This window comes from Bufo bufo, chromosome 4, assembly GCF_905171765.1.
Source record: "Bufo bufo chromosome 4, aBufBuf1.1, whole genome shotgun sequence".
Taxonomy (NCBI): Eukaryota; Metazoa; Chordata; class Amphibia; order Anura; family Bufonidae; genus Bufo; species Bufo bufo.
Window position 1 is genome coordinate 425,108,117 of NC_053392.1, and position 23,775 is coordinate 425,131,891.

General features: G+C 43.5%; 1 protein-coding gene across 1 annotated transcript in view; it reads left to right on the forward strand.

Annotated features, from left to right (window-relative positions):
• LOC120998606 (saccharopine dehydrogenase-like oxidoreductase) overlaps positions 1-23,775 on the forward strand; it is a 166,650-nt gene that overhangs the window by 45,366 nt on the left and 97,509 nt on the right. The window contains exons 5-6 of the mRNA XM_040429322.1: positions 8,205-8,254; positions 11,247-11,377. Coding sequence (XP_040285256.1) covers positions 8,205-8,254; positions 11,247-11,377 — 181 coding nt within the window. The remainder of the gene's footprint in view (positions 1-8,204; positions 8,255-11,246; positions 11,378-23,775) is intronic.

Consider the following 23,775-nt stretch of genomic DNA (forward strand, 5'->3'; position numbering starts at 1 on the left):
CTTATAAGATAGGGCCACGGGCTATTCATAGTGTTCAGTATATTGGGTAGACTAGATGGGCCAAATGGTTCTCATCTGCCGACACATTCTATGTTTCACATCTGCTGTTATCCATTCAGAATTAGCATTCCACTCTAAACTGTCGCAAGCTTGCAATACAGTACGTGAATCTTTCAAATATCCAGGAATTAGCGGTACCAAAGGTTGCAGGAGAGAATCCCCCCACTCTGATAATTTCTCAGAGTAAGAACCAATACCAGCAACTATTGGTCTCATAGGGGGGTGGGAACTCTTCTTTATGTATCTTAGATAGAAACGCCTTCCATAGCTAATATTTTCATGGCATGGTGGGAAAGACAGTTTTTATTTACAGAAGCTAACCCTTTTTTAGATAATATCAAGTGGTATGGACGCTACATAGATGGATCTGTTGATTATATGGGTCGACAATGTGGCAAAAAAAAAGATAAAGGAAGCCAGCAACTTTTGTAACAGGTTAAACTTTGACCAGGAGTGGATAGGGATAGTCAATGAGGGGGTTAAATGTGTGGCCCGCTGAGCCACAACCATAGGACAAAAAATCTGCCGAGTCTCTTCCAGGAACGATCAGCAACTCCACCTATAAAGGGAGCTACAAATGTGGTAGTAACATGTAAATACAAGTCAGTGTGTCAAAATGTGACGTCTACTGTGAATGGCAATAAAACAATATAAAACAATATCTGAACTGTAACTGGATTATGCAGTTTATTTAATCACCTGCAGAGATTGTCTTCTACAATATGTAGGCTGCACTACAAAACAAACATGAAGCAGAATACGCAAACATTTATCAGATATACCATATTAGAACTTTCAATGTGCCTGCAGCCAGTTTTCACTTTTCCACTGTGCACAAAGGAGATAAAAGAGCGTTTTCTGTTCAGGGAGTGGAAAGGGTTACTCTTACCATTAGAGGAGGAGATCACAAACGAAAACTCCTGAGCCATGAGGCATATTGGATGTCTGAATTGGGAAGTTGCTTTCCCACAGGGCTGACCAGAAAACACAATCTGATTTTACATTATCGTTAAAAGAACTATTTTTATAGTTTTTCAGTACTATATATATGTAGTCCTTTTTGACGCATTGGATGTTGGTTTTTGGTGTCTGATCCCTTTTGAGCATGTGATGCCGAAGTCTTGATTACCTGGTGCACCACATGTTTAAAGAGAGGTGAACATTCACTTTTCTATATGTCATGAGTAAGGACCGAGATTGTGGAGTCCGAAACGCGTAGACATCGTGAATCTTGTATGCGATTCGCGTTTGGATAACAGTTTTTTATGGTTATTAATAAAGCTGCAAGTTTTTATGGGAAGCTGGGCAATAAGTTTTTTTCTTTGGATTCCACTCCCTGTGCGACAAAGGGGAGCACGTCATCCCTGCGGCCTTAATTGGTCACATGTCTCCCAGTTAATAGATGTTGATGCATGCACAAAAGGAAGTGGAAGTACCGGAGTGGGAGCCACAAGAACCAAATCCAGCGGCGGGGACCAGGGAGCATCCTGAACTGATCAGGTCTGCCACGTCTGGAGTTCTGATGATCTCTTGGATAACCCCTTTAACCACCTCAGCCCCTATAGCTTAAACACCCTGAAAGACCAGGCCACTTTTTACACTTCTGACCTACACTACTTTCACCGTTTATTGCTCGGTCATGCAACTTACCACCCAAATGAATTTTACCTCCTTTTCTTCTCACTAATAGAGCTTTCATTTGGTGGTATTTCATTGCTGCTGACATTTTTACTTTTTTTGTTATTAATCGAAATTTAACGATTTTTTTTGCAAAAAAATGACATTTTTCACTTTCAGTTGTAAAATTTTGCAAAAAAAAACGACATCCATATAGAAATTTTGCTCTAAATTTATAGTTCTACATGTCTTTGATTAAAAAAAAATGTTTGGGTAAAAAAAAAATGGTTTGGGTAAAAGTTATAGCGTTTACAAACTATGGTACAAAAATGTGAATTTCCGCTTTTTGAAGCAGCTCTGACTTTCTGAGCACCTGTCATGTTTCCTGAGGTTCTACAATGCCCAGACAGTACAAACACCCCACAAATGACCCCATTTCTGAAAGTACACACCCTAAGGTATTCGCTGATGGGCATAGTGAGTTCATAGAACTTTTTATTTTTTGTCACAAGTTAGCGCAAAATGATGATTTTTTTTTTTTTTTCTTACAAAGTCTCATATTCCACTAACTTGTGACAAAAAATAAAAAGTTCTATGAACTCACTATGCCCATCAGCGAATACCTTGGGGTCTCTTCTTTCCAAAATGGGGTCACTTGTGGGGTAGTTATACTCCCCTGGCATTCTAGGGGCCCAAATGTGTGGTAAGGAGTTTGAAATCAAATTCAGGAAAAAATGAGGAGTGAAATCCGAAAGGTGCTCTTTGGAATGTGGGCCCCTTTGCCCACCTAGGCTGCAAAAAAGTGTCACATCTGGTATCTCTGTATTCAGGAGAAGTTGAGGAATGTGTTTTGGGGTGTCTTTTTACATATACCCATGCTGGGTGAGATAAATATCTTGGTCAAATGCCAACTTTGTATAAAAAAAATGGGAAAAGTTGTCTTTTGCCAAGATATTTCTCTCACCCAGCATGGGTATATGTAAAATGACACCCCAAAACACATTCCCCAACTTCTCCCGATTACGGAGATACCAGATGTGTGACACTTTTTTGCAGCCTAGGTGGGCAAAGGGGCCCATATTCAAAAGAGCACCTTTCGGATTTCACAGGTCATTTTTTACAGAATTTGATTTCAAACTCCTTACCACACATTTGGGCCCCTAGAATGCCAGGGCAGTATAACTACCCCACAAGTGACCCCATTTTGGAAAGAAGAGACCCCAAGGTATTCGCTGATGGGCATAGTGAGTTCATGGAACTTTTTATTTTTTGTCACAAGTTAGTGGAATATGAGACTTTGTATGAAAAAAAAAAAAAAAAAAAATAAGCATTTTCCACTAACTTGTGACAAAAAATTCTAGGAACTCGCCATGCCCCTCACGGAATACCTTGGGGTGTCTTCTTTCCAAAATGGGGTCACTTGTGGGGTAGTTATACTGCCCTGGCATTTTCCAGGGGCCCTAATGTGTGGTAAGTAGGTAAATGACCTGTGAAATCCTAAAGGTGCTCTTTGGAATATGGGCCCCTTTGCCCACCTAGGCTGCAAAAAAGTGTCACACATCTGGTATCGCCGTATTCAGGAGAAGTTGGGGAATGTGTTTTGGGGTGTCATTTTACATATACCCATGCTGGGTGAGAGAAATATCTTGGCAAAAGACAACTTTTCCCATTTTTTTTATACAAAGTTGGCATTTGACCAAGATATTTCTCTCACCCAGCATGGGTATATGTAAAATGACACCCCAAAACACATTCCCCAACTTCTCCTGAGTACGGCGATACCAGATGTGTGACACTTTTTTGCAGCCTAGATGCGCAAAGGTGCCCAAATTCCTTTTAGGAGGGCATTTTTAGACATTTGGATACCAGACTTCTTCTCACGCTTTGGGGCCCCTAGAATGCCAGGGCAGTATAAATACCCCACATGTGACCCCATTTTGGAAAGAAGACACCCCAAGGTATTCAATGAGGGGCATGGCGAGTTCATAGAAATTTTTTTTTTTTGGCACAAGTTAGCGGAAATTGATATTTTTAATTTTTTTCTCACAAAGTCTCCCGTTCCGCTAACTTGGGACAAAAATTTCAATCTTTCATGGACTCAATATGCCCCTCACGGAATACCTGGGGGTGTCTTCTTTCCGAAATAGGGTCACATGTGGGGTATTTATACTGCCCTGGCATTCTAGGGGCCCTAAAGCGTGAGAAGAAGTCTGGAATATAAATGTCTAAAAAAATTTACGCATTTGGATTCCGTGAGGGGTATGGTGAGTTCATGTGAGATTTTATTTTTTGACACAAGTTAGTTGAATATGAGACTTTGTAAGAAAAAAAATAAATAAATTCCGCTAACTTGGGCCAAAAAAATATCTGAATGGAGCCTTACAGAGGGGTGATCAATGACAGGGGGGTTGATCAATGACAGGGGGGTTGATCAATGACAGGGGGGTTGATCAATGACAGGGGGGTTGATCAATGACAGGGGGGTTGATCAATGACAGGGGGGTGATCAATGACAGGGGGGTGATCAGGGAGTCTATATGGGGTGATCACCACAGTCATTGATCATGCCCCTGTAAGGCTTCATTCAGACGTCCGGATGCGTTTTGCGGATCCGATCCATCTATCAGTGCATCCGTAAAAATCATGCGGACATCTGAATGGAGCTTTACAGGGGGGTAATCAATGACAGGGGGGTAATCAATGACAGGGGGGTGATCAGGGAGTCTATATGGGGTGATCACCACAGTCATTGATCATGCCCCTGTAAGGCTTCATTCAGACGTCCGGATGCGTTTTGCGGATCCGATCCATCTATCAGTGCATCCGTAAAAATCATGCGGACATCTGAATGGAGCTTTACAGGGGGGTAATCAATGACAGGGGGGTGATCAGGGAGTCTATATGGGGTGATCACCACAGTCATTGATCATGCCCCTGTAAGGCTTCATTCAGACGTCCGGATGCGTTTTGCGGATCCGATCCATCTATCAGTGCATCCGTAAAAATCATGCGGACATCTGAATGGAGCTTTACAGGGGGGTAATCAATGACAGGGGGGTGATCAGGGAGTCTATATGGGGTGATCACCACAGTCATTGATCATGCCCCTGTAAGGCTTCATTCAGACGTCCGGATGCGTTTTGCGGATCCGATCCATCTATCAGTGCATCCGTAAAAATCATGCGGACATCTGAATGGAGCTTTACAGGGGGGTAATCAATGACAGGGGGGTGATCACCACAGTCATTGATCATGCCCCTGTAAGGCTTCATTCAGACGACCGGATGCGTTTTGCGGATCCGATCCATGTATCAGTGGATCCGTAAAAATCATGCGGACGTCTGAATGGAGCTTTACAGGGGGTTGATCAATGACAGGGGGGTAATCAATGACAGGGGGGTGATCAGGGAGTCTATATGGGGTGATCAGGGGTGATTAGGGGTGATCAGGGGCTAATAAGGGGTTAATAAGTGACGGGGGGGGGGGGGGGGGGGGTGTAGTGTAGTGTAGTGGTGCTTGGTGCTACTTTACTGAGCTACCTGTGTCCTCTGGTGGTCGATCCAAACAAAGGGGACCACCAGAGGACCAGGTAGCAGGTATATTAGACGCTGTTATCAAAACAGCGTCTAATATACCTGTTAGGGGTTAAAAAAAACACATCTCCAGCCTGCCAGCGAACGATCGCCGCTGGCAGGCTGGAGATCAACTCTCTTACCTTCCGTTCCTGTGAGCGCGCGCGCCTGTGTGCGCGCGTTCACAGGAAGTCTCGCGTCTCGCGAGATGACGCGTATATGCGTGACTGTGCGCAGGGCTGCCACCTCCGGAACGCGATCCTGCGTTAGGCGGTCCGGAGGTGGTTAAGTGAGACTCTGCCATGCTAAAAGTCTAGACAAAGAGGAAGTATCAGACACTGGGCAGGAACTAGTATACATGGAGCGAGATCAAAAAATTATATCCTAAAGACCATCTACTGTTCTTTATGGAAAAAATATTCCCATGGGGGATGTAAATATGTGGTGACATGTTTTGATGGAAGTGTCCCTTTAACTAGCTGATAATTATTTGTAATAAGGTTTCCATTGTTGCTTTTGGACTCCAGGACAGGCCCTATAAGGGTACTTTCACACTAGCATTATTCTTTTCCGGCATTGAGTTCCGTCACGGGCTCAATACCAGAAAAAAACTGATCAGAGCATATGTCTGATGGAGAGCATTCCGTTCAGGATGCATCAGTTCAGTCCTTCTTATGTTTTTTGGCCGGAGAAAATACCGCAGCATGCTGCAGTTTTCTCTCCGGCCAAAAATCTTGAACACTTGCCTTTTCCATTGAAATGTATTAAATTTCCGCATTGACGGATCCGTTCTTCCAGTCCGCGCATGTGCAGACCTTTAAATCAGTGGAAAAAAAATACCGGATCCGTTTTTCCAGATGACAACCGGAAAGACTGATCCAGTATTGCAGTGCATTTGTCAGGGTACTTTCACACTTGCGGCAGGACGGATCCGACATGCTGTTCACCATGTCGGATCCGTCCTGCGGCTATTTCGCAGTGCCCCGGGCCGCCGCTCCGTACCCATTGACTATAATGGGGACGGGGGCGGAGCTCCGGCGCAGCACGGCGGTGCACAGCGAAAGGCCGCCGGACTAAAATTACTGCATGTCAGGTTTTTTAGTCCGGCGGCTTTCGCCGTGCTGCGCCGGAGCTCTGCCCCCGTCCCCACTATAGTCAATGGGGACGGAGCGGCGGCCCGGGGGCACGGCGAAATAGCCGCAGGACGGATCCGACATGGTGAACAGCATGTCGGATCCGTCCTGCCGCAAGTGTGAAACTAGCCTCAGACGGATCCGGATCCGTCTGACAAATGCATCCGAATTACCTGATCCGGCATGCAGTTCCTGAGACAGAACTGCCTGCCGGAATCCTCTGCTGCAAGTGTGAAAGTACCCTTAATATTTTGAGGACACAACAATTTACTATTTTTTTACTCCCCCTTCCCAGTGCCATAACTTTTCTTTTATTTTTCCAATCACATAGCCATATAAGGGCTTGTTTTTAGCAGGACAAGTTGCACTTTCTAATTTCACCATTTAATTTTGCATACAACGTAATGGGAAGCTGGAAAAAATCCTATTGGGGTGGAGTTCGAAAAGAAACAATTGTGCCATAGTTTTATGGGTTCCGTTCCCTATGCGGCAAAACTGACCAGTTACCTGTGTTCTCTGGAACATGTAAAAAAGCAGTTTGTTCCAGGGGTGTGGAAATAAAAATAAAATACTTGTTGAACTAAAGCGAGGGCTCGATCTACTTGTCCCTCATGACAATCTACTTGTCCTGATACAATTTTTTTTTTAAATCAAAAACATATTTCAATGCACCGCCACGCTTCCTTATGCAGGTGGCTGGCTTGCGTTCCAGTCTTTGTGGTGTGAAATGACTCTAAGTTTAGTCCTCGTTCACACCAGATGATTCTGTCCAGAATGCACTACATCGCGGCCAGCTCACTATGTTGTGGGCCAGGAGGTGGAGTGACGGTCTATTAAAGTGAATGGCACTGTAGCCACAGCCGCAGGCGATCGGATGCATGGGATCGCAAGGCACAATTATGCCTGAGGTCCGTTCAAAATGCTGCTTGCTCTTAGTAATGTGCTAAGAGCAAGAATGTGCACTAAAGTAATTGCTGTGATCACATTAAGGCCTCGTTCACACCAGGCAGTGCATCCCGCCCTGATTCTGTGCAGAATGCACTGCACCGCATTGCGGCGGCTAACTATATTGTGGGGCAGGAGGGGGACTTCGTGGTCTGTTGAAGTGATTGGCACCATAACCATGCCCAACGGCTGTAATCAGGCCGGAACGCACTGCCTGGTGTGAACGAGGCCTTAATGTGATCACAGCAATTACTTTAGTGCACACTCTTGCTCTTAGCACATTACTACCCGTACCTCTAAGTGGTTTAGGCAAATTAGCTGCTGATGTGGCATGGAAAGTACCCACCTCACCTTCCCAGTTTGACCACACCTGCAGAAAGGGGGTCCTCTGAGGGATGCTGGCAGAGCTGAGAGTTCTATCAATGCCCCTGGCTCTGTAACGGCTCTGTCACTGCTCCTCCCCCCGAGCCAGAGACGTGACAGAACGTGACATTGCTCCACCGCTCCAGCTGTGTCATTTCTTCTTCCCCACGCTGTCACTACACCATGCCCCCCCGCTCTGTCACTGCTCTACGCCCACTGCTCGGTCATCGCCACTCCACGCCCCCAGCTCGTCGCTGATCCACTGCGTCCATTGCTCCGGTAAACAAACCCATCTCAGTCCTGCTACTTGCCTAAGCTACTGAAAAAACTACCTGCCCGACGCCACATTCTGACTCCCATAGCTTTTTATATTTCCCTCCAAGGCTCATTTTTCTGGAGGGGGCATCTGTAGTTTTTGTGTTACTGCGTACATTGCTTGCAAGGTCAGTGGAATGTGGATAATTCTAAAGAAATGTAAGGATGTTTGTTTTTTTTGTTTTTTTCTGATTCTCAGGAACCCTTGCAGCTGTAGAGAGTTTTTTGTCTTTCAAGTCTGGAACAGAGGTTAGTTTCATTGATTTCTTTGATTACTTATTAAAATAAACAATGCCATCGATGTATGGACGGGGAAACATTCCTCTTGGAAAGGCCAAGAAATATTTGATGCAGATTTACTAATCCTATAGATGGTGTAAATGTGCAGAGGCCGTCTAGACATGCGACAAACTTATTACAGCGGCTCTGGCTGGATGAGAAATTGGGTGCAGGGATAGACACTCTTGTTTAGCTTTATACTATTTATTGGTTGGTTTGAGACAGGATTTTATGCCAGAATTGTGGTGCAATCTTGGTTGCAATTTAGTTCATGCCCCTTTACCCCAAATCCACTTCGCCTGGGCTAGCCGCAGATAATATCTCTAAACCTATTGGTCCAAATTGTGCCACATTTAGGCTACTTTCACACTTGCGTTCGGGGTTCCGCTTGTGAGTTCCGTTTGAAGGCTCTCACAAGCTGCCCCGAACGGATCCGTACAGCCCCAATGCATTCTGAGTGGATGCGGATCCGCTCAGAATGCATCAGTATGGCTCAGTTTGGCCTCCGTTCCGCTCAGCAGGCGGACACCCGTTTTCGTGTCCGCCTGGCCGTGCGGAGCCAAACGGATCCGTCCAGACTTACAATGTAAGTCAATGGGGACGGATCCGTTTGACGTTGACACAATATGGTGCAATTTCAAACGGATCCGTCCCCCATTGACTTTCAATGTAAAGTCTGGACGGATCCGTCTGACTAACAATTAGACTTAGACTTTTTTCTGAAATATAATGCAGACGGATCCGTTCTGAACGGATACCATAGTTTGCATTATAGGAGCGGATCCGTCTGTGCAAATACCAGACGGATCTGCTCCGAACGCAAGTGTGAAAGTAGCCTTACACTGGTCTCCTGGCGCAGTCACATTGGTAAATCTGGGCCCTTGTGTGTCGAACAGAAAAATCAAAGTGGGAAATTGAGTAGGAATTGGCATTCCCAGTCAACCGAACATTTGACCCTGCATCAAAACTATTGCAGACGGTCCACTCCTTGACAGATTCCCAAAGGGAGGTTTATTTTCTAATAATTCCAGATATTTTTTTTTCCATTGTTGGTACAGTGTGCCGTCCTGAGAGCAAACCTGTTGCAGCTAATGGGGCTCATTTACTAAAGACTAGTGTTTCATACCCTAGTTCAGCAGAGTAAGATGCCTCTTAATAAAAGTTGTTGCATGTTATGCTGTCTGTCAGGGCCGGCTCTATCATAAGGCAGCCCAAGCGGCTGCTTGAAGGCGCGGCAAACAATTAACTTGCTAACTTACACCTGCCAGACAATCAAGCACTTTCATCTCCCAGGAGTGCATCAGCTCTTGTTAACCCCTTCTCATGTCTTCCTCTCCTGCATAGAACATGGTGATACCATTAATAAATAGCACTATGTTATGCAGTGTCCTCCCTCATTTTTCTCTTCCACTGTCTAGAAAGAGATATAGCCGCATTCTTCTATGAATTTAGAAGCAGGGTTGAGTGAATGAAAGGTGTCTGGGCCGCTTCACCTGGTTTACTGTGAGATTGCTACACCAGTATGAAGGGTGCAGGGAAGATACTGAGCATGTCTAGTCCACTAGTGAATGCAGGAGAAGGTGGACCAGAATGTCAGCCACATGAGAAACAGCAGGGGACAATAATACTTTATTCAAATCATAGTGATGCTTTTTGTAGGATTACCCCTTTAACTAGCCTTGCCGGAAAAGCTAATAACCACATGATTTTGCGGTAAAATCGTGTGGCCATTGCCTGGCGCAGGTGGACATAGTTTTCATATGTTCCTATATATACAGTACAGACCAAAAGTTTGGACACACCTTCTCATTCAAAGAGTTTTCTTTATTTTCATGACTATGAAGGCATCAAAACTATGAATTAACACATATGGAATTATATACATAACAAACAAGTGTGAAACAACTGAAAATGTCATATTCTAGGTTCTTCAAAGTAGCCACCTTTTGCTTTGATTACTGCTTTGCACACTCTTGGCATTCTCTTGATGAGCTTCAAGAGGTAGTCCCCTGAAATGGTCTTCCAACAGTCTTGAAGGAGTTCCCAGAGATGCTTAGCACTTGTTGGCCCTTTTGCCTTCACTCTGCGGTCCAGCTCACCCCAAACCATCTCGATTGGGTTCAGGTCTGGTGACTGTGGAGGTCAGGTCATCTGGCGCAGCACCCCATCACTCTCCTTCATGGTCAAATAGCCCTTACTTTCAAAGTTTTCCCAATTGTTCGGCTGACTGACCTTCATTTCTTAAAGTAATGATGGCCACTCGTTTTTCTTTACTTAGCTGCTTTTTTCTTGCCATAATACAAATTCTAACAGTCTATTCAGTAGGACTATCAGCTGTGTATCTACCTGACTTCTCCTCAACGCCACTGATGGTCCCAACCCCATTTATAAGGCAAGAAATCCCACTTATTAAACCTGACAGGTACACCTGTGAAGTGAAAACCATTTCAGGGGACTACCTCTTGAAGCTCATCAAGAGTGTGCAAAGCAGTAATCAAAGCAAAAGGTGGCTACTTTGAAGAACCTAGAATATGAAATATTTTCAGTTGTTTCACACTTGTTTGTTATGTATATAATTCCACATGTGTTTAATTCATAGTTTTGATGCCTTAAGTGTGAATCTACAATTTTCATAGTCATGAAAATAAAGAAAACTCTTTGAATGAGAAGGTGTGTCCAAACTTTTGGTCTGTACTGTAGATAGATAACTATTCTAAAGAGAAGTTCTATCTGTTGGGACCATGATGTAGCATAGTAAGGCTAGGGCTCCATGGTGAATTTAGATTGCAGTAAAATTGCAGGTTTAATGTGCAATTGTTTCCTTCTGAAATATTGTGATTGTTGCGCATAGTATTTGGAAACCTTGAAGTTGCAGGAACCAATGACTGGAGCCCGAGCATTAATTCTGTAGTAAATAAATCACCCACCACGCATACATTGTCATTCTTGGTGTGTTATATAGGGTACTTGTATTCATGATGGCACCTGGCAGTCTGCCATTCATGGAGTCGCAGATCAGGGAAATCTGAAGAACCTAAGAAAGAAATTAGCCTTCAAGCCAATTCCTGTTATTGGTAAAAAGTTAAAAAGAAGGTAAGACACTTATTTATGTAAAACTTTATTTAGTGCATAATTGTAGTACCGCATGCATTTATTTTCTTTGTTTATGCAGCGAAGTCTCCTGTGAGTATGAAGCCCGTTAACTTCATTTCATGAAAGAAGGGCTAAATAATTCATCAGGCACTCTTGGTCTAATATTAATCATTCTGCTCTAAACGTAACTGTTACTATGTCCGCAATATCGTTTTCAGTTTCTCATATTAACCCCTTCAGCCACCATGACCGTGGCTTGTATGGATGGGCTGCTGTGCTGAGAGCCCTCCATACACGGCAAGTGCTGGCTGTACACTGGTCATTTAACCACTCAGATGCCGTGTTCAACATTGATCGCTGCATCTGTGAGGTAAGGCAGAGGGATGCGGCTCCCTCTGCCTTCCATTCGGATCCCCCGCAATGAAATCAAGGGCCTGCAGCCTGGGCACTGCTGAAGCTTCCCAAGCCTGTCATAGGGCCTGTCATCTTAATTTGCCTGTTCACAAGGCACAGCTCAGCAAGTGGCAAAATCTCTTATCATAATAGATTTTTATTATGATGAATAGGACAAAGGATCAAAAGATCCCAGGTTCTAGCCCTCTAAGGGGTGTAAAAATTATTGCTGAAAAGATTTACAAAAAAATGTAAAGTTTAAATCACCCCCTTTCCCATTTTTACATATAAAAATATATCAACATGTATTGCCACATCCGAAAATGTCGAAACTATTAAAATATACAAACCTGCGCGATTCGCAATTTTGGGGTTTCAAATTTTTTTTTAAAAAGGGATGAAAACGTGTTATGCACCGCAAAAATGATACTAATAAAAACTACAGTTTGCCCCGCAAACAAGCCCTCATACAGCTCTGTGGAAGGAAATATAAAAAAGTTATGGCTGTCGGATAATGGCGATACAAAGAAAATTTTGATTATTTCAAATTAATTTTCTATTTTTTTAGGTAGTAAAAAAATATACGGTATCTATAAATTTTGATATCGCCGTAATCGTATTGAGATGCTGAATAAGGACGTCGTATCATTTTTAGCAAACAGTGAGCGCCGTAATATCAAAAGCCCAAAAAACCTTGTCGGAATTGTGGTTGTTTTTTTTTTTTTTTTTCTATTTTAATCCCACAAAGAGTTTTCCCCCCGTTTTCCCCCCGTTTTCCCATACAATACATGACAAATTAAATGATGGGAAAGAAAAAATGAAAATAGGCCAGTACTTATGGGGTTAAATGACACAATATTTAGAGTGGTGCAGGTGCCTGAAATCCTCAATAACAAATCTCTGTACAGCAAGGAGCTTTGTTATTGGTTGGATTGAGCGGTCTGCCGACCATTCAGCACACCACTCTGAAGCTGCGGCACACAATCTATTTACATGCGCACACCATCTGCATGCACAGCTCTAGCAGCGGGTGCTGCCTAGACTGCACAGCACCCGGACCACCATGCGTAGGAACTACTGAAGTGCTCACCTTCCAGTCCCAGCTGCTCCTCAGGATGAGCTCAGTAAGTTAGCTCCTTTTCTCATATGGTGAGAGGCGTACTGTACTTTATCACTTTACTATAATTGCCTGTTATTTTTAAGACAAATAATGGTTCCCCTGCATAAATACCCACCTCTTAGTGCACATTCATCACACCACTGATATTTATTTCTGTTGATGAGCAGAACAATGAAAAATTTATATTATAACTTCATACAGGATTAGGCCTAGTTCACACGATCGTATGGCTTTTATATTTTTTTGCGGTCCGTTTTTCACTGATCCGTTGTGTTTCCTTTCCGTTTTTCCGTTCCATTTTTCCGTATGCCATGTACAGTATACAGTAATTGCATAGAAAAAATTGGGCTGGGCATAACATTTTCAATAGATGGTTCAGCAAAAACGGAATGGATACGGAAGACATACAGATGCATTTCCGTATGTGTTCCGTTTTTTTTTGCGGACCCATTGACTTGAATGGAGTCATGGAACGTGATTTGCGGACAAATATAGGACATGTTTTATCTTTCAACGGAACGGAAATACGGAAACGGAATGCTTACGGAACACATTCAGCTTTTAATGCGGAACCATTGAAATGAATGGTTCCGTATACGGAACACAAAAAAACGGCCCGTACACTCGCAAAAAAAACTATAATGTGAACTAGGCCTTACTCACATATAAATCCACAATCAATATAATATAAAGTGCAAGTGCCAGCAGGCAACTCAATTAATACAAGTCTCCCCACTACGTGTCATAATCAGCAATGTTCAGCACCCCAATGCACATATATAATATAAAGATGAGCGAACTAGTTCGGGATTCGGTCCGAACTTCTGAGAGAGTGCAGAATGTAGACAAGGCGATGCCCCTCTGGCGTTCTGGGAAAGATATTTAAATTAGCTTTCTTAAACCTTTCTTAAACTCCGGGGGTCCAAGGGTCACATTATCTGGTTTCAGCAACTTTGATTAGTTCCCCCTGGACTGTACTTAGTTTGGATGACATGGATTTGTGACCTCGACCTCTCCAGCACTTGCTTTACAGAACCTTTTGCCAGTTTACATGCCTCAGCGAGAGCCTTCAATTCCACCTCTTGTGCTGACACAGAAGGTGGTAGTGGTTCTTTCTTTATCACCTCTGTCAGGGTAGTAATTGCATATCCAGTCTTGTAGACCCCCTCATGGTGGTATCTGGAACCATCTACGAGAAACTCAGAATCTGGATTAGGCAAAAAGCATCTGACTCTCCTCATCCAGTGAAGAATGCAGTTTCTGTGATGTCATTTATAGCCCTAAGGTCATGAACCATTCTATAAGTCACAGGCTAACTCATCGGGTTATCGCGTGATTTCTCAAAAATGTTTTTTTTCGCAGGGGAGCATGTTTTGGGACCCCCTGATCATTCTGGACTATAACGTTTTGTATGGGATTTCAGGGTGAAGTCGCTAATCTGTGGCATATATGGCGCAAACCCCCAAAGACTAACTCGGCCAAAATTGCTCGGATTTTTGTGAGTCGATGTGGAGTGGAAACTTCGCACAACCCTTAGCTTAAGTTTCCGCTTTGCACACAATCGCACGGTCGGTGACCGTTTTTCAACGTTTTTCACATTTTGTCACATTTGGCAACCAGTTGAGAAAAAAAAGTTAGAATTTTTTTAAATCTGAAGGTGAAGTTTCGAAGGGCCTTCGAAGACGAGTGTTTTGACACCTGACTCGCTCCATTGCCTTAAAGGGCCCCTGCGCAATATGCAAATTTAGCCGACTCAAAGCCGCGTTTTCCAAAACCTACTTGTGTTTTAGGGCCAATAACTCAAAAACTATGCTACTTAGACATGAAATTTCACACAGACACAGAAGACACAAGCTCAAACTTCCATTCCAATTTCCGTGAAATTTGGACAAAAGGGGACCGCGCAGGAATTTTTACATGAGGCCTCATTTTTAACTGCATATGATTTTATGCGCTTTGTTTAGTATTTTTCAAAAAGTATAAACCACAGACATGTGAGTTCTTTTCCCACATATTAAGGACACCCTGAAGTACATTTATGCCAAGTTTTGTCATCCTACTCTCTCTAGTTTTTATGCAGCCCCCTATTGAATCTTGCTTTTTCGCGTTTTAGGCAATTTTGAGGTCAATGGCGATTTTTTTTTTTCCCCCTCAAACGCTGCGGCGTAGAGGCTTGAAATTAATCACATTTGTTCATCATATTGTAAAGTACTAGCATGATAAAATTCAGACTTCTATCTATAAAGGTGTCCGAACAATAGATTTTGAAATGTACCTCTGGTAAAATGACAAATGTGAGTTTCTGCTAGTAAACTTCATGTGGCGCACACTAGCAATTTCTTACTGATTTCCCATGTTAAAGCATAGACCCCACTAAAACACATATATCTCACAAACCAAAGGTTGAAAAAATCTAAAACTTGCAGGTCGTAGAGGGCTAGGTATAACCTTCAAGCTTTGTAAAGGGTTTGAATGGGTTGCGTGTGGGTTGTGAGATATTTGGATCAGAACCGAATTCAATTTTCCCAAATTCATAAAAACTAGGCCCTACTTAAGCACTCATATCTCACCAACTAATAGTCTAAAAGATCTGTCTCTTGCAAGTGTTTTAGGGCTAGGTATAACCTTCAACTGTTGTAAAGGGTTTGATTGGGCAGCATTTGGGTTCTGAGATATTTGGATCAGAACCAGAGCAATTTTCCCATTGACAATAATGGAAAAATCATAAAAACTAGGCCCCACTTAAGCACTAATACCTCACCAACTGATTGTCCAGAAGATCTGAAACTTGAAAATGTTAGAGGGCTAGGTATAAACTTCAAGCTTTGTAAAGGGTTTGACTGGGTTGTCTTTGGGTTGCGAGATATTTGGATCAGAACCGAAGCAATTTTCCCATTGACAATTATAGGAAAATCATAAAAACTAGACCCCACTTAAGCTCTCATAACTCACCAACTGATTGTCCGGAAGATCTGAAACGTGCAGGTGTTAGAGGGCTAGGTATAACCTTCAAGCTTTGTAAAGGGTTTGACTGGGTTCCCTTTGGCTTGTGAAACATTTGGATCAGAACCAAAGCAATTTTCCCAAATTCATAAAAACTAGGCCCCACTTAAGCACTCATATCTCACCAACTAATAGTCCAGAAGTGATAAAATGTATATCGTGGCTCACCCGTATCTGATTTATGGTAAGGGTGCTCTGTTTTACGGATGGTTCACCTGTCCACCCGATATGCAAGAGATTCTAAATAAATAAAGAAATAAAACAGGCACTCACCACCTGGTATACTATTAGTCTTGTTTATCTTGATACAATATCTTAAAATACACTAATAATCAATGACATACAGTACAGACCAAAAGTTTGGACACACCTTCTCATTCAAAGAGTTTTCTTTATTTTCATGACTATGAAGGCATCAAAACTATGAATTAACACATGTGGAATTATATACATAACAAACAAGTGTGAAACAACTGAAAATATGTCATATTCTAGGTTCTTCAAAGTAGCCACCTTTTGCTTTGATTACTGCTTTGCACACTCTTGGCATTCTCTTGATGAGCTTCAAGAGGTAGTCCCCTGAAATGGTCTTCCAATAGTCTTGAAGGAGTTCCCAGAGATGCTTAACACGTGTTGGCCCTTTTGCCTTCACTCTGCGGTCCAGCTCACCCCAAACCATCTCGATTGGGTTCAGGTCTGGTGACTGTGGAGGCCAGGTCATCTGGCGCAGCACCCCATCACTCTCCTTCATGGTCAAATAGCCCTTACTTTCAAAGTTTTCCCAATTTTTCAGCTGACTGACTGACCTTCATTTCCTAAAGTAATGATGGCCACTCGTTTTTCTTTACTTAGCTGCTTTTTTCTTGCCATAATACAAATTCTAACAGTCTATTCAGTAGGACTATCAGCTGTGTATCCACCTGACTTCTCCTCAACGCAACTGATGGTCCCAACCCCATTTATAAGGCAAGCAATCCCACTTATTAAACCTGACACGGCACACCTGTGAAGTGAAAACCATTTCAGGTGACTACCTCTTGAAGCTCATCAAGAGAATGCAAGGAGTGTGCAAAGCAGTAATCAAAGCAAAAGGTGGCTACTTTGAAGAACCTAGAATATGACATATTTTCAGTTGTTTCACACTTGTTTGTTATGTATATAATTCCACATGTGTTAATTCATAGTTTTGATGCCTTCAGTGTGAATCTACAATTTTCATAGTCATGAAAATAAAGAAAACTCTTTGAATGAGAAGGTGTGTCCGAACTTTTGGTCTGTACTGTACATATTATCATATATAAAATAACCTAAAACATATACAAAATTTAATCTGTCATATCAATAATACACTGTTTTGGTTCCTATGTATTGAAGCTAGTTGGTAGGTATCTCTAGGTCTTCCTGATATTGATATCTGGAGATACAATATTCTGCCTTGGGTATTTATATTCCTATAACGTGTCCCTAGTGCAAATACAACGTGTGTACCAGTTGCAAAAAGAATGTCAATCAAAAAGTGTCCACAATGTGTCAAACTTATCAATAATATATCCACCGTGAAAAAGGTACCGTATATCAAAATATAAAAAAGATGTAAAAATAACCAGTTTTGCAAACTATAGTGAAGTCCTCATGCAGTGTTCAAACCTCAGGACAGACGTTTTAGTATCACAATGTTCATCAATATTCCTCCAATGTTAGCAATCAATACAGCTTGAGGGTTAAGTACTAGTATATGGGGTTAGGTGTTAGTGTATAGGGGTTGCGTCTGGGGCGTCCCCCTGATGCGCGCCCTCTTACCTTCCCCTGCGCGGTGTTTATTCCTTTGCAATAGTGGTCCGCTTCAGTGGGATTAGCTGTATAGTATCCCTGTATTGCGTCCCCGTGTGATATGGAATGTTCACTCAGGTCCAGTAGTTGTTCACGGGATCCTCAGCGTTCTTAGTGTATCACGTGGCCTCCCTCTGAGGTCATCAAACCTTGTCTGGTTTGCGTGTCACTATCCCGGCAACTCTCGTATTGTCTTGCGATAAGCCAGACCAATGCTCCTGATTGTAAATAGATGAGTGGATATACCAGTCCGTTTAAGAAGCGATATTCTTAGATGCGCTTTCTTTGAGTTTAGGTGGGTAGTTATTCCTCTCCAAATCGTCCAGACGCGTTTCGAGGGTTAACCCTCTTCCTCAGTGGCTTTGATGTGAGATCCAACTACCCCCTACTTATATACTGTGTGGTTCCCAACCACCCACCTAAACCCTGGCATGGATTTATGTTATATACATACTTGTTTTAACATTTCTCCTTAGTTAAATCGAGAATTCTCCAGACCTACCTCTAAAATCACAATTAGAACCTAAGAACACTCATCCTATTATTATATAGAGATACAATCAAATTAAATATAATAGGATGAGTGTTCTTAGGTTCTAATTGTGATTTTAGATTTGATTTTATGAGCTTAATCGGACTGTCATATATAGGTCTGGAGAATTCTCGATTTTTTTTTTTTTTTTTTTTTTTTTTTTTTTTTTTTTTTTGGGTTATGAGACATTTGGATCAGAACCGAAGCAATTTTCCAAAATTCATAAAAACTAGGCCCCTCTTAAGCACTGATATCTCATCAACTGATAGTCCGGAAGATCTCTCACTTGCAGGTATTAGAGGGCTACCATGCTGGAGAAATATTGTTTCTATAGTCCATTTGGATTGTGAGACACTAATTCCCTGTTAAAGATATGGACTGACAGGCCTTGCTTGAGCATTCATATCTCCCAAGCCAATGGTCCAAAAGTTCTAAAACTTATGGTGTATGGTAGGCTGGACTGGACCTTCATGTTGGAGAAATATTGTTTGTCTAGTCCATTTGGACCGTGAGTAATTTACATCAGAACCGGGGCTATTTTTACATTGATCCAGGGTTAAAACTGCCATTGACATGCATTGAACCCCACCTGTGCTACATCAGAGTTTGATGAGCCAAAGTGTACCTTCACTGACACAAACATGCAGAGACTATTAGAAAAATATTATAAAAAACGACCATTAAGCCCCCCCAGATATAAATCTGAAACTTGCTGGTTTTAGAGGGCTAAGTTGGACCTTCAAGCTGTGTAAAGGGTTTTACTGGGTTGCCTTTGTGCTGTGAGATATTTGGATCAGAACTGAAGCAATTTTCCCATTGACAATAATGAGAAAAGCAAATAAACTAGACCCCACTTAAGAACTCATATCTCCCCGATCAAAGGTACAAATTCTATAAATCTCCCAGCAGGCAAAGGTCTAGGGGAGGTCTACTTTGGGTTAGAATATTGAGCTGATATCTCTAGCTTTTACCTTTTTAGATATTGGCGTGAGAGTTTAGCCTCATTTCCTATAGATGACAATGTTAAAAAAAAAATAAAAATTAAAGGTGGCCACGGACTAGGTGGGTGACATTCCCGATTAGAAAATCTCCCTGAGTACCCCTCCTTGGAAGTCCCGCCGAGTGGCCCCCATTGGGGCTACTGACCCCAGACTTTCATGGCTTCTAGAGGAGACCCTAACCAAGCCGGAGTCACCCTCCCTCCCAGCATGGCAGTGGGGTATATTAGGTGACACAGAATCATTTTCCCCAGTGGCAGATTTTTTCCTAAGTGCCCTTCCCAAAGTCACACATTCGGTGGACCTTTCCTAAGTTTCCTTTAGGGGTACCGACTCCAGACTTTCAGGGATTGCAGAGTGGGGTCATAACTTCCAGGAGAGACCCCAACCAAGCCTGGGCCTCCTTGCCTCCGGGAATGGCAACGGGTCAATGTTTGCTGTCCTGCAGTTTGTGTGTTGGGCTCAGACAGCAGACCCCACCTGGCAAGTCTGCTAAGCAAAGTTTCACACCTTGCTCAGCACAGTCTATTGTTCTAGGTAACTGACAAACATTCCACAGGCCATTGGAAAAGAAAAGCCTTGAGAACCAAGCTGACACAGATCCCCCTGTAAACATTATGTGGGCCTCTAAAAATTATTTTATCCCCCTCATAAAATTGCAGCTAGTGGCCCAGTGTTGCATGCCTTTCTAATGCAGTTAGACACAGCCACTCTGATCCTAATAGTCTCTCTCTTTTCTTGGTTACACACCTGAGACTACTCAATAAAGCAGGGGTGCACAAATAGTAGATTTCCAGCTGTTGCAACACCACAATTCCCAGCGTCCTCTGCTAGACTGAGCATATAAGGTCAGTCTTAGGATTTTTACAATCTTGTTTGCAAGGGATGCTGGGACTTGTAGCTTTGCAACAGACTGAGATCTACTTTTGGGCAACCCTGTCATACAGGAACATATGTGGACTCCATAGAAATATCCTGTGTTAAACATTCAATTCACTTGTATTGAATCCCACCTGTGCTGCATCAGAGTTTGAGATCTAAAATCTAACTTCACTTACACTCAAACATGCAGAGACCATGAGAAAAACCACCATTAAGCCCCCACAGACATAACCTGAGAAGTTTTTAGCATGCTGAACACTTACAGAATAGTGGGGTTCCCCTAGCCCCCCAAAACTGGGGGACACCTAAGGACGCCCACAATCTTTAAAATCACCCCAAATCACAACCCTGAGGCAAGATCTGGACACCCAGAGTACTTTAAAAATGTTGGGGTACCCATACTATACTGGTTTATGTGCACACAATTGATAAGGCTCTTTGAAAAAGTTAATGTAGCTGCCTATGCCAAGATGGCTTTCATAACAAAGGCTAAGACCATATATGTTTTAGGTAAAATTTTTATAAATATATATATCACTGCTCAAAAAAATAAAGGGAACACAAAAATAACACATCCTAGATCTGAGTTAATTAAATATTCTTCTGAAATACTTTGTTCTTTACATAGTTGAATGTGCTGACAACAAAATCGCACAAATTAAAAAATGGAAATCAAATTTTTCAACCCATGGAGGTCTGGATTTGGAGTCACACTCAAAATTAAAGTGGAAAAACACACTACAGGCTGATCCAACTTTGATGTAATGTCCTTTTAAAACAAGTCAAAATGAGGCTCAGTCGTGTGTGTGGCCTCCATGTGCCTGTATGACCTCCCTACAACGCCTGTGCGTGCTCCTGATGAGGTGGCGGACGGTCTCCTGAGGGATCTCCTTCCAGACCTGGACTAAAGCATCTACCAACTCCTGGACAGTCTGTGGTGCAACGTGACGTTGGTGGATAGAGCGAGACCTGATGTCCCAGATGTGTTCAATTGGATTCAGGTCTGGGGAACGGGCGGGCCAGTCCATAGCATCAATGCCTTCGTCTTGCAGGAACTGCTGACACACTCCAGCCACATGAGGTCTAGCATTGTCTTGCATTAGGAGGAACCCAGGGCCAACCGCACCAGCATATGGTCTCACAAGGGGTCTGAGGATCTCATCTCGGTACCTAATGGCAGTCAGGCTACCTCTGGCGAGCACATGGAGGGCTGTGCGGCTCTCCAAAGAAATGCCACCCCACACCATTACTGACCCAATGCCAAACCGGTCATGCTGGAGGATGTTGCAGGCAGCAGAACGTTCTCCACGGCATCTCCAGACTCTCACATCTGTCACATGTGCTCAGTGTGAACCTGCTTTCATCTGTGAAGAGCACAGGGCGCCAGTGGCGAATTTGCCAATCTTGGTGTTCTCTGGCAAATGCCAAACGTCCTGCACAGTGTTGGGCTGTAAGCACAACCCCCACCTGTGGACGTCGGGCCCTCATATCACCCTCATGGAGTCTGTTTCTGACCGTTTGAGCACATTTGTGGCCTGCTGGAGGTCATTTTGCAGGGCTCTGGCAGTGCTCCTCCTGTTCCTCCTTTCACAAAGATTAAATGGCCAAAGAGAAAGGGGGAGAAGGCGCTCATAGGTGGTGGTTGACAAGTTATGTTGTTGTTTGCTCCTAGCCAGGGTGAGTGGGTTCTACTCACCTTGGTTTGGTTGTACTTTTGGTAGTACACTTCGGGTGGAGGTAAAATCGTAGGGGTGATATGGGTTGGTGCAGCCGATTATCGTCCAAGTTGACCATGGGCGGGAGCCAAGCCGCCACTTTGGTGCGAATTGTGGTATATGGGGGGGAGCTCGTCTGCACTGGGTTCGTGCAGTGAGCGGATGGACACAAGGCGCAATTCACAACCCAGTTGAGGAGACAAATTATTTTTTCTAAATTTTTTGGGTTAGCAATGACGACGCGTTTCGGGTTACGCAGACCCCTTTATCAAGTCTGTATCCTTGTCACCGTAGGCTAATTGGAGGTCACTCTTGTTGGAGGTCCCTTTTTAGGGGGTGTATGGCGGTCTGCACTGCTTAGTGATGCGGCCGTGAGTGTCCTCCTGTGGTAGTGCTTCTGCACGTGCTAAACAACTAGTAGCTAAATAACATATAATTTCCACCTGTTGTCTATCCCATTTGCACAACAGCATGTGAAATTGATTGTCACTCAGTGTTGCTTCCTAAGTGGACAGTTTGATTTCACAGAAGTGTGATTGACTTGGAGTTACATTGTGTTGTTTAAGTGTTCCCAGGGGCGGACTGACCGGTCGGGCACTTCGGACATGGTCCGAGGGCCCGGCCGGGATGGGGGCCTGCCCCAGAATAACATAACACCGGGCCCCGCTCACTGTAATAGTAATATTTCTATGTGAACAACTTGAAACCCCCTGCGATCCTCTCCCTCTTTGTACTCACAACCTCAGTAGCATAGAGGCAGCAGCAGGCAGTGTAATAGGAGCCGACAGCCCCTCCCCGCCCTCCAACCAATCAGAGGCAACCAGCAGTCCAGCACTGACTCACAGCACGGGGGGGGAGTCGCAGGGACTCAGAGAATCGTCTGAGTATATTAGTTAAAAAAAAGGATTGAATGAGTCAGAGACGTGTCACGAGTCCCTGCCGCCAGACTTCCTGCTATGCGGCTCCCTGTCTCCTGACAAGTCTGTCCGGGGGGGGGGGGGGTGGTATAGTATTGCATGTAGCAGAGCTGTGTGTGTACAGGGTGCTTGCAGCAATGTAGCAGGGCAGGAAGCCTGGCAGGGACTCTGACTCATTTGATTCTTTTAACTAATAAACTCTTAGACCATTATCTAAATCCCTGCAATAACTATACAGTGTAATTACATCAGTCTGCTCCACTGCAGCAGGCTGTGTTTGCCAGGAGCGAGTCCCTCCAGACCTTCGGTTCACTTGAGAGCCGACTCAGCAAGTGAACCGAAGATTCGATTCATGAAAAAGATCCGAACTTCCCATCTCTAAAACTCAGTAGCAGGCCGGGCGGCAGCGCAACTCACTGACGTCACGCGCCTGCTCCTCCTACTTCATTCATAAAGTGGGAGGAGCAGACGCGTGACGTCAGTGAGTTGCGCTGCCGCCCGGCCTGCTACTGAGTTTGTGAGTACAGAGAGGGAGAGGATTGCAGAGTATTTCAAGTTGTTCACATCGGAATATTAGTATTACAGTGAGCGGGGCCCGGTGTAAGAATACAGTGACTGCACCGGGCCCCGCTGCCATTACAACACCAGATGCCGGTGTTCCGTTTACTTGACAGTATTATGTCTATATCGTGGGAGATAGTTTTGCATTACGTCTAGCTTGAACTGCTGACTAATATAAAATTTTAAATCTTTATTTCATTTCCTTAAAACTATTTTCCACGATATAGACATAATACTGTCAATTAAACGTCACAGAGGTGCTGAAGAGGTCTAGATATTTTCATTTTGTTAACCTTTATTTTTGTTTGCATTTTGTTAACCTCTACTGCGCCTGCGCCAAGTCGTCTTTTTCGCGCATGCGCAGTGTATTGGGGATCAATTCACTCACAGGGACACTGTTATGGGGGATCTGTGGATGACACTGTATATGCTGCTATATATGTGTCA